Source organism: Nematolebias whitei, chromosome 7 (assembly GCF_014905685.2).
Source record: "Nematolebias whitei isolate Nwh7 chromosome 7, NemWhi1, whole genome shotgun sequence".
Taxonomy (NCBI): Eukaryota; Metazoa; Chordata; class Actinopteri; order Cyprinodontiformes; family Rivulidae; genus Nematolebias; species Nematolebias whitei.
The window spans coordinates 38,670,168-38,681,332 of NC_056504.1; the positions used below are offsets into that span (position 1 = coordinate 38,670,168).

The following is an 11,165-nucleotide window of genomic DNA, read 5'->3' on the forward strand; positions in this document are numbered from 1 at the left end:
TCCATCCATCCATCCATCCATCCATCCATCCATCCATCCATCCATCCGTCCGTCCATCCATCCATCCATCCATCCGTCCGTCCATCCGTCCGTCCGTCCGTCCGTCCGTCCGTCCGTCCATCCGTCCATCCACCCATGAAATCTCTCAAGAACAATAGAACATTAGATTAGAGCAAGACTATTAGGTACATTTGTTGTATTATAGTACAGTTTTTAAAATTATAGGCCAGCTTTTTCCACAAACTCCATTTTCCACAGAGAGTTGGGTTTTATGGATAGATTATGAACAGTTACAGTCTTATCCATTTTAGAAAGTTTTTATAAAGAGATCCTTTTGGAAAAATAGAGTTTTATTATGACTTATGAGTAACCTTAGTGTTACCAAGACCAAAGTGGATTGTTGCTATTATAAAACAATTAGAACCTCAAAACATTTACCGTGTTTCATGGTTACAGTATTTTATAAACCATTACATTGCCAGTAATTTTGCATTACATGATTTACATGATTATTTACATTAAACACTATTTAAAGGCACAAATAGCAGCAGAAGCTACCTGTTTTCTGTAAGAATATATTTTTTTCTGTCAGAATGATCATGCACTTTGAACCTGATGGAGCAGGAAAGACTTATAGCATTCATATGAACCATAATGACATTTTTGAAATTGGATTTATTTATGACAACAGCAGTTCACTTTGGTTTTGGCTCTTAGCTTGATAATCTGGACAAAAATAAACTAAGTTTTTCCTAAATGAGCTCATTCAGAACTGTCTTTAACAAATAAGATATTAATTGGATGTTTAAAAAAATGTCACATGACTTTAGTCCCTACTTTTTCATTTGCTGATATGCATCGTTCCACACAATTACAAATTCCATCTAACTCATAATCATAATTAGTCACCAATATTCCTGTTTTCTCTTATCAGCCCCCTTAATTTGTAACTCGGTCAACCTTACATGACGTCTTCTTGGTTATGATGTACAGCAAGCAGTACAGCAGGTTGACAAAAGCTAGATTAATAAATTAATTAAAGCTACTCTCCAAGACTTGCAAGGGCTAATCAGTTTCAGTCAAAATAAAAAATGCTTGTGAATTTTACCCTTGAGTGTGACGAGTTACTAATTAAATAGTCTGATCGATGAGTTCCCGTCCAACTTTAAAAGAGTGGAGTATGATAGCATGTTTTTTTTTTTTTTTTTTTTTTTTTTTTTACAGCTATGGACCATGGTGATTTTCTAATTTTGTGTGAATGTAAATGTGTCCTTGAATGAGAATAAGACAGATTTTACTGAATTTACAGGTAATATTTGTTAAACACAAAAATAACATAATGATGAAAATATATACAGAAGGTTTGGTACCACTTTATAATAAGGCTCCCCATATAGCTATTAAATAATCTATAGATTCATTATTAATTCCTCTATAAATGCTTTATAGATCACTAATAACTGCTTATTATGCATTAATTAAGGACGAGAAAGAGACAAAACTGACCATTTTCTTGCAAAACAGTGAGCCAAATCTGCCACCAATAGATTTCATTTAGAGCTGTTATATTAAACATTTCAGACTGTTATTACCTTGTAGGCACAATAAGCATTTGTAAACCTATTTTTTATTAGAATATAATATTAGTTGTGGATACTTATAATGCAGTGATAAAGTACAATATTATATGCTAAACAAATAGGCTTACAAATGCATATTGTTCTTACAAGGTAGTAACTTAGTCTGAAATGTTTAATATAACAGCTCTAGGTGAAATATATAGGTGAACAGATTTGGCTCACTATTTGGCAAGAAACTGGTCAGTTTTGTCTCTCTGTCACCCTTAATTAATGCATAATAAGCAGTTATTAATGATTTATAAAGTGTTTATAAAATAATTAATAACATATCATAAACTATTTATTAACCATCTATAAGGGGAGCCTTATTGTAAAGTGGTACCAAAAGTTTAAACATTAAAACCTAAAACCAAAAGTAGTTATTGTTTTCTTAGTTTTGTAACGTTGAGAAAATTTTAAAGTCTTATTGATTTTAACAGGACTCTTGAGGTACATTCTAGGCCTATTTTCCAACTTATTCTCTTTTCCCTGTGTTTTCCAGACCCCCTCCATCAGACCCTGGACCAAAAGCTGGAGTCCAGAGCAGTCATGGGACGGGGGACAGGTTGGCCTCTCATGACACCCCTAAGCAGGCTGCACCTCAAGGAGAGCAGGGCCAGGGTCATGTTTCCAGGAAGAATTTGCAGGTGGACTTGGGTGGCAGCAGGACTGGAAGGTCTCCTTCTGTGTCCCCAGACCGAGGAAGCGTCCCCACTTCTCCTTACTCTGTGCCTCAAATTGCCCCGATGCCCAGCAGCAAATTGTGTCCTGTCTGCAAAACCACTGACCTGATGGGCACAGGGATGACAAGCAACATCTGCACCCAGTGCCGCTCTATGGTGTGCAACCAGTGTGGCTTCAATCCCAACCCACACCTCACAGAGGTAAGAAGGATTTATTTGGAATATGTTTTTTTTTAGTTTGTACAGTCATTCTTTTTTTTTTTTTAAACGTAAATAGGTTAGATTAATAGCTGCTTTGTTTGTATATGTGCATAAGCCAAAATCAATATACTGCACACAAAAAAACAACTGGAGGTGAGTTTTACACTCCTTTCTAAATAAAACCCCAAACTTTCCATAGTCACTGATTTTGAGATGCTTTAAAACCAGAACAGATGTTGGACATATGTGCTGTTGACAACAATACCATGTAGCTGCATTTGTGGATTTATCAAAGGACTCTGTGAACCATAAATTATTACTAGACAGGGGAAGGCACATAGGACCTCTGAAAGCTATTGAACTTAGTTTAATAGCTTTAATAGTTATTGTTCTGATCATCTAAAGTCAACGAGGATGGAGAACCTTCTGTCTGATCTCCTGTCCCTATCTAATGGTGTCCCACAAGGAAGCATTCTGGAACCTACTCTTTTCAATATTTATAACAATAACGTTCCCCTGGCAGTATGTGATTCTCATGTGCATATATATGCTGATGATACCATCATCTATACATCCAATCCTTCCTTGACTACTGCTCTGTCTTCATTGTAAGCTAGCTTTTCTTCGATTCATCTGACATTCACTAGTCTGCATCTACTTTTGAACACAGACTAAACTAAATGTATGTATTTTAACAGAAATCTACCGCAAGTCGAGTGCCCCTTTAAAATGTTTTCCTTGAACGGTACTGAGATTGATTTTGTCGAAAGCTATATCTCAGTAACTGGCTTGACAGTCTGGTACCTTATACCATAAATTGTCCAAAATGAAAATTTCTTGCTAAAAGCAATTATAGTTTTGACTTGCTTAGGGGTCATATAAATCATAAATTTCGGAGTTCAAATTTTCTGATCCATCAACTCCATTCCATAGCACCATTTCAAAATCATTTAAAAAAATGGATGATCGTAGATCAAGCATACACTTGAATGAGCTTTCTAGACTCCATAAACACTTCTACTTGGTGTATAAACCAATGTTTTTGGATACAAGGGATATCAAGGTGTAAAATAAATTAATCTTGGTAATGTGTCCATCTTGATAAATCAAAATGGCATCCTAAATATAACAAAATGCACAGTTTAGTTTCTAAGAGACACTTTTACCTGCTGTTATTGTCTAAACATATGTTTTCTGGAATGAAGAATATACTTATGATATTCATTTTCATCTCTTATATATCAAAACTCATGAAATTCCAATATGGCTAAAGGAAGCGAGTTGTTTATATGGGATATAGTGCATCTAAAGTCCAATAATGCTACAGTACCCAAACTTCTAATGGGGAACGTGGTAAAGAGGTGAAAAAGAGAGTCCAGGCAGGATGGAGTGAAGGGAAAAAAAAAAATTCAGGAGCGATTTGCGACAACAGAATGGCAGCAAAGGTCAAAGGAAAATTTTACAAAACATTGGTAAGACCACCTATTTTGTATGCCTTGGAGACAGTGGCAGAAATGACGATGAGTTTCTCCTTAGGAGTGACAAGGATGGATAAGACTAGGAGTGAGGTCATCAGAGGTACAGCACAAGTTGAACAACTGAGAGATAAAGTTAGAGAGGCCAGACTGAGATGGTTTGGACATGTCCAGAGGAGGGACAGTGGGTATATTGGTCGAATGATGTTAGAAATGCAGCTGCCAGGAAAAAGACAGAGGAAGGCCAAAAATAAGATGCAGTATATGGATGCAGTTAGAGAGGACATGAAGGTAGTTGGAGTGAGAACAGGGGATGCAAAGGACAGAGTGAAATGGATGAGGATGACCTGCTGTGGCAACCCTTGGTTAAGGAAAAGTTGAACGAATCAATCATCAATCTCCTCACAACAAAAGCACGTACTTCCTTTGGTTGTTCCTCCTTCCAGTTCTCTGTTGCAGATGACTGGAACCATGTGCAAGGGACCTTAAATCTCGACTCATTTATTATCCTCTCCTCTTTTAAAAGTTCATTATATTCACTAGTACAAGATCACTGCAAGTGCTTTTAGTTTAACTATGCCTGTCACTGTTCACAGTGCGTTAATAAAATGTGTATAGTATGTTTAATTATGTTAATTTTTGCCATTTCTGCCTTGTCTTCTGCTTTTATTGTTGCTGTTTTCTGTCCACTTGGGTTGCCACCTCTTAACCAGGTCACCATTGTAAATGAGAAGTTGTTCTCGACTGACTTACCTGTTAAAACAAAGGTGATTTTGAATCTTAAAGCTTTGTTTGGCATTGCAATATTTTCCATTTGTAGGTCAATATATGCAGGTATGAGTCACGTTTTCATGTCGATTCATTAATTTGAGTTAAACAACATCAAATCCAGTTTGATCACATTTTCTCCTTCGTCCACCTCTCCGACCATAACATCCACAGTCAACAAATCCACAATAATTTAGTGTATTATTACAGTTTTACAAGTACAAGCAACTTTATATGCAAGTCAGGGGTTAAATATTATTTTAAAGTGTCCTGTGGAATTTTTTTCTTGTCAATGTTTTTGAGAAAGTTGATGGTGACCATTGCTGCTGAACTGCCTGTGACATGTTCACAGACTGTGATGCACCTGCTGAATGGGAGTTGAAATGTGAGATCAGTCACTTCCTGTTTAAAAGCGGTGAACTTCTTGTTCTAGTTTTAATTTCACTAAAATTGGAAAGTTTTATACAAGTGTTTATGATCGTTGAAGTTCAGAAACTTGATTGGCAGTTTGTATATTTTGCATTTTAACACTGCTCAATCATTTGCCATATTTTAGAACATAAATGATGTATGTGATGTATATGGTGTACACTTTGTGCCCATCTTTTCAGAGACTAATAAGCAAGAAGAATACTCAACACATTAATCACTTGCATCCAACTAAACATGCATTAAAGGGAGCAGGTAGCTGAGAAGGCATTTTGCTTTATTCCAAAAATAAGTCACTTTTCTAATTTGAATTAGGCCATGCTTCGCTGTTGCTGTGAATCAAGTGTGGCTGTGTCATACGTCACAAAGTTTCACATCAACGTCAATGAGTCATGATGAAGAAATGCAGCGAAGCATTGCTAGTTAAACTTGCCCATAGGCTATAGGAGCAAGTGTAAGCTTGTTACACACTAAAGTTAGGAAGAGAAATTGTTTCGTTTTTGAACAAATGCAGCGTTGATTTAAATACACTGCCTGTGTTTAGGGCACGTGCATGCATGAGTGCACATCAGAACATGAGAGGAAAAAGGAGAAGCGTGGGAAATGGAAGGACAAGAAAGAAATGTGCAGACCAAAGGGGAGACAAACAGTAGAGAATAGAGCGTGGCAGTGAGTGAAGGAAAGCGAGGCAGTGAAGAGAACAGCGGAGGTGGCTACTTTTCAGCTCAGCTTTGGTGAGCTTGTTAGATGTTGACAGGAAGAAAGGCAGGGAGGGAAAATGTGCAACCTCTGGAGACCTGAAGATTTACCCCCGTAACCCATTTAACACAAACTGAGCCTCTGTCTCACTGCAGGATACCAAGAAAAGTCCCATCACTTATCAGTCAAATTGATTACGGGCATTTTGCTGCACATCAAGGCAACGATAAGACTGAGGGCGATGAGTGGAACTGTGATTACAATGATAGTGATGGACTAAAAGAACAGATAACTGCAGTAAGGAAGCTGTAGTGGCAAAGTTTTCTTGAAGAGGCACACATGCTATTTTGACTTTTGAGGTGTATTTGAATAAATTGTAAAAGAAAAAAAGAAAAATTAAACCCAAAGATTTTCCAATTTCTATCCATAAGGCTGACACATTGTCCAGTTTTAAGACTTAAAACGTTCCTTTTTGATAAATCCTTTAATTAGAGTTGGCTTGTTATGTTGCCATATAGGCTTAGACTACTGGAGGAAAAATTGTCCACATTTCTTAAACTAAATTGTTACAATTCAATAGTTTTCATTTGATATTATTTCTATGTTAACATGTGATTCTCAACCTGCCATTGTGTATCTGTTCCTCTTCCTGTTCCTCTTAAACCCAGCCAGTCGAAGCAGATGGACGCTTGTCCTGAGCCTGGTTCTGCTAAAGGTTTCTTCCTCATGCGGGAGTTTTTCCTTTCCACTGTCGCCTTCATGCTTGCTCAAGATGAGAGTATATGTGATGACGTTAAACCCAAAGCAGTCTGCTCCTCAGATAAATAATGTTATTAACTTACTTTTAATTTATATAAATGTTTCTGTTCTGTTCCCTGAGATGACTTCTGTTGTGACTTGGTACTATATTAATAAACTGAAATGAATTTAATTGCATTATAATTATTATTTTCCAAATATTTGAAATTTGGAAAGTTTTTCATGTCTTAGGGACATCTTTTTGATTCCAGGATTACTCACTTGTTGACAGGTTTACAAGTTTAAAGTATCACAATCAACTGCGTGATTCTGTTTACAAATTATTTTAAGACATTGGATGAGCTGTCTCAAATTATAAAAACAATATGATCAAGAAGTGATACAGCAAAACGAATAAATTAAAACGAAAGGCTCAGCATTCTTTGACAGAATGCACATTGTCTGCTGCCTTTCATGTCAAGTTTCTATTTAAGATCATCATGGGATGTGGAATAACAGCGTTATGGTTGTTTTGGTTAAAACTTGTAAATGACGTTCTGTTCAGTATCGTGATATTTGGAGATTTTTTGTGCTGGCTGATGTCCATTATCTGTGGTGGCCATTTTGAATGATTAATTTCTGAGAGCTTCACTAAAATTTGTTGTAGTAGCCACATAGTTTTACCTTCTAGCATGGTCCACAACCCTTTTAGGCATGTTTCTGGTTCTCAACTGTACATGTAAGCATGCAGCAAGGTTGTAAAAAGAATCAGAAATCTGAGATTATTCAACTGAAAACTATAGAAGTAACTCTGCGACATTATTGATACCAAAAGCACTGTTTTCCTCCACTTGACTCGGTCACAGGAACACTCAGCAGTTTCTGTTATTTTGTATTAATGTCGTAAATTTCACGTCCCTTCTCTCTGTGCGGCTTGACATTTGCAGGAAAACAGTTCTGCTGACTCAGCCACAAACTTTAACTATGAAAGACTCGTCCAGCACAACAGCAGCGTATCACATAAACTACAGCAATGAACGGCTGCGTACCTGCAGCAGCGTTTTAAAGACAAAAATCATCCAGTTAGAATGGAAAAGATACTGAGATGACAAGAAAGTTGTAAACATCCAGCCACATTTTGAAGGAGAATCTGCCATTCACAAGATTCATGTGTTCAATTTAATTTAGAGTGAATAGCTGACTGTGAGTGAACCTCATGGGAAGTCTGAATTATTACCACACACAACAATATTGGCATCAGAAGCATTTGTAATTGGGGGAGGGGGGCACACTGGTGATGTAGGGGTCCTTCCCCAGAAACGTTTGAATAAAGTAGAGACCATTTCCTGTATTCTGGTGAAGTTTAACATGTTGTTAAACATCTACTTTTCCCTCTATACGTAAACACTTGATTCGGCATCTATTTTAGAGAGCATGACACAACAAGAAGTAGCCTGACCAACAGCTCTCCTTGTGTGAATAGAGCACGCTCCACTTCTCTCATGCATCCTACACCACCCACTGGTCAACAACTGCTAGCATTAATGTAGCACTAAGCTAGTGAGCAATACAGAGCTGTCTCCCTCTCCTCCCTTTGTGAGTGCCCTGCCAAGCCAAATGACCTCAGGGAAATGCTGCATGCGGTGTGGTGAGTTGTTGTAGGTAACCAGGAAAACCTGGAGTGGACTTGTAGTGGTTTGAGCATCTGTTAATCAAGTGGAATGGATTTGTTCATGAAGAAACAGAAACAGTGCTGGGTGAACTAATGTGTAATGGTAAATGTGTGTGTGTGTGTGTGTGTGTGTGTGTGGGGGGGGGGGGGGGGGGAAATTGAGGTTTTTTTTTTTTTTATGTGAGGGGGACACATCCCCTTCACGATGAAAAATGTTTTACTAAAATGTTTGGTTGTAGCCAAACTGATAAGTCACAAAAATACAAAACTGCTGTTTTATTATATAGCAGTCCACAAAGCAATCACACTATTGTTTTCCTGTCTATAGTTGCTTCCGTTCCGTTGGATTTGAGTTTTAAATCTAATACGTCTACCACATGAATGTGCATGATTGTTAGTGTTTGTTGGCCCCATGATGAACCTGCCATGACTAAAATATATTGGTCACAAAGACTCAACCTACATTTAAACGTACACATTTGATCTTCAAAGATCATATCGTACAAAGTCTCCTTCCAGGACCATCCCAGCATATGTAGGGCAATGTGAGGAATGAAGATTGGTCTTGAAATACAAGTCAGAGTTGCTTTCAACAACCTGGTGACGGGATTTCAGTTTCCATGTAAAGAGCAAGCAACAAATGGATGTCATATGCCACGGTCTGTTGCGGCGCTGTCAGTCAACTTTAAACAGATGAGCTTATTTACAGATGTAGTCTGACAATGGAGACCTAGAAGCAATCATGCATATAGCTTCAAAGTAGAAATGAATACTTCTTACACTTTAAATAATGTAGTTTTAACAAAGGTGCTCCGTTGAAAAAACGTGATTTGAAAGAAGAGGGAGCTAGACAGTCAGAGAGAGAGAGATGAGGCAGTCTGAAGTCAGACTTCAAACAACAGAATAAGAACACCAAGAGATAGTGAAAATACCAGCGACAGTCCCTCAACACTGTTCCCCCACCATCGTACAGGAGAACATCTGCTTTATAATTGGTCCCATTTCTATTTATATCCCTACCCTCCTTCTGTCTGCTGCGGTGGCCCGGTCCTGAGAAGCCACAGCTGAAAGAGAGAGCCGTGGTGGCAGCAGGAGGAGACAGAAACGCAGAGAAAACCATTATCATAAATTAACCAGCATAGCCAGAGTGTTCATATGAGTGCAGTGCAACTTTGCAATAATTCAGCTCCTGAGGAAAAGGGTGGGAAAAAAAATGGAAATACAAAATGCAAAACAACAACATAGAATGTAGTTTTCTTTCCCTTTCATTTAGCAGATCAGGTGCTCACTGGCTAAACTGTGGGGATGAATCTAAAACATAAATGCCCAACAGTCCTTGAAGGCATATCGCCCGCCATCTTAAATATGACTGACTCCAAAAGTAGGTATGATTACTCTCTGGGAGTTTTAGTAAAATCTATTTAGTGGTTCATGAAATATTTTGCTAACAAACAGACAAGTAAGCACACAGACACAGGCGCAAACAGTATTTGCTCTTTTACCTTTGGCAGCAGATGATAACTGAGTTTTCAGTGTCTAATTTTGATAAAGACATCTTTTTTTTCTCCTTTCTTTTTTTATCCAACAACCCCAAAGCTGAGACATAGTTTTAACAAACACAGAGAAGCCCAGCGGAGTCCCCGCTCTAGTCACAATCTATCAGTGGGTTTACCAAACGAACAAAAGCTGTTACTCTCATTCTGAATTCTTGGAATCATCAAAATGCAACCAAAACGCTGCACAGAAAATTTGTGTAATACCAAAAAAAAAAAATATCGGTAATTACAAAAATGTTAATATAGACAACACAGATTCCCCTTTTGTACATGCCTAGAAAGACAAAATAAAAAAAAAAGCAGCCACCCTTTTGTTTATTCTAATCAAAGAGAAACGTCCAAATCAGCTGCTAAAATACTTTAAATTCTGCTTTTATTTCTATGTAAAATAATCACTGACAGTTGAACCTAAAGTGCCAGAGGGTCTCTTTTTTCTCTTACGTTCTTTCGTTTAAGTTTAGCTCCCAGGCAATAACATCCCTTCCACTCACTGAACGGAACATAGGCAGAGAGTCATCATCTGAAGGGCGGGAGGTTGTGGGCAGCAACATCTTACGATTTAAAGTAGAAGACACCGAAATAGTCTAGAAATGCTAAAACTGGACTATTACATGCCCGCTGAATAATGTCAGAGTTACTGCCCACAAACCTGTGAGAAAGCAATAAAACATGTCCCCTCATGCAGGGATGAAGCTACAAGTTTAAACACGTTGGGTCATAATTACAGAATAATGATAATCTTTCTATTCCATTCTGTCAAAAATGTCAGACTTCTTGATCCCAGCTTTTTAATGGGTGTCACCATGTTAAAGTATTTTTATTCATGTTGGTTCTAAAAAAAAACTTGATAATTGGCAGCTGTTCACAAATTTTGCTAAAAATTGTGTGGATTTTGTTTCCACATTTCTTCATTCCACTGAGTACCTTTAAATGTTCTACTAATAAAATTAATAATTGACTTTGCCCTTATGTATATCGGAATACCTAAAAATGTCCTTAATGTCCTTAAAATGAGCTTACATAGGACAAGTCTTCAGGTCTAAATGGATTAAATACACACAGAAAAAAAAAATAGTTTGATTTCTTTCTTAAGACTTTTCAGGATAAAATCTTTATGTTTTAGTTCATATTTAGGAGCTTAGAACCTTTCACTACACTACACTACAGAATTTTAGATAATTTCTACATATGGTTATAAAGCCCACTAAAAACTAGAGATGCACAATATTATCGGCATGGTATCTGTATCGGCCAATATTAGTGATAAAATTAAATATCGTACATCAGCCATTCCATCAGAATAATTCACTGATATAAAAGGCACT

The 11,165-nt window shown here is 37.3% G+C and overlaps 1 protein-coding gene across 1 annotated transcript in view; it reads left to right on the forward strand.

Annotated features, from left to right (window-relative positions):
* The window catches only part of bsnb (bassoon (presynaptic cytomatrix protein) b), a 95,007-nt gene that overhangs the window by 9,536 nt on the left and 74,306 nt on the right, over positions 1–11,165 (forward strand). The window contains exon 2 of the mRNA XM_037678847.1: positions 2,122–2,503. Within this exon, the coding sequence (XP_037534775.1) occupies positions 2,122–2,503 (382 nt within the window). The remainder of the gene's footprint in view (positions 1–2,121; positions 2,504–11,165) is intronic.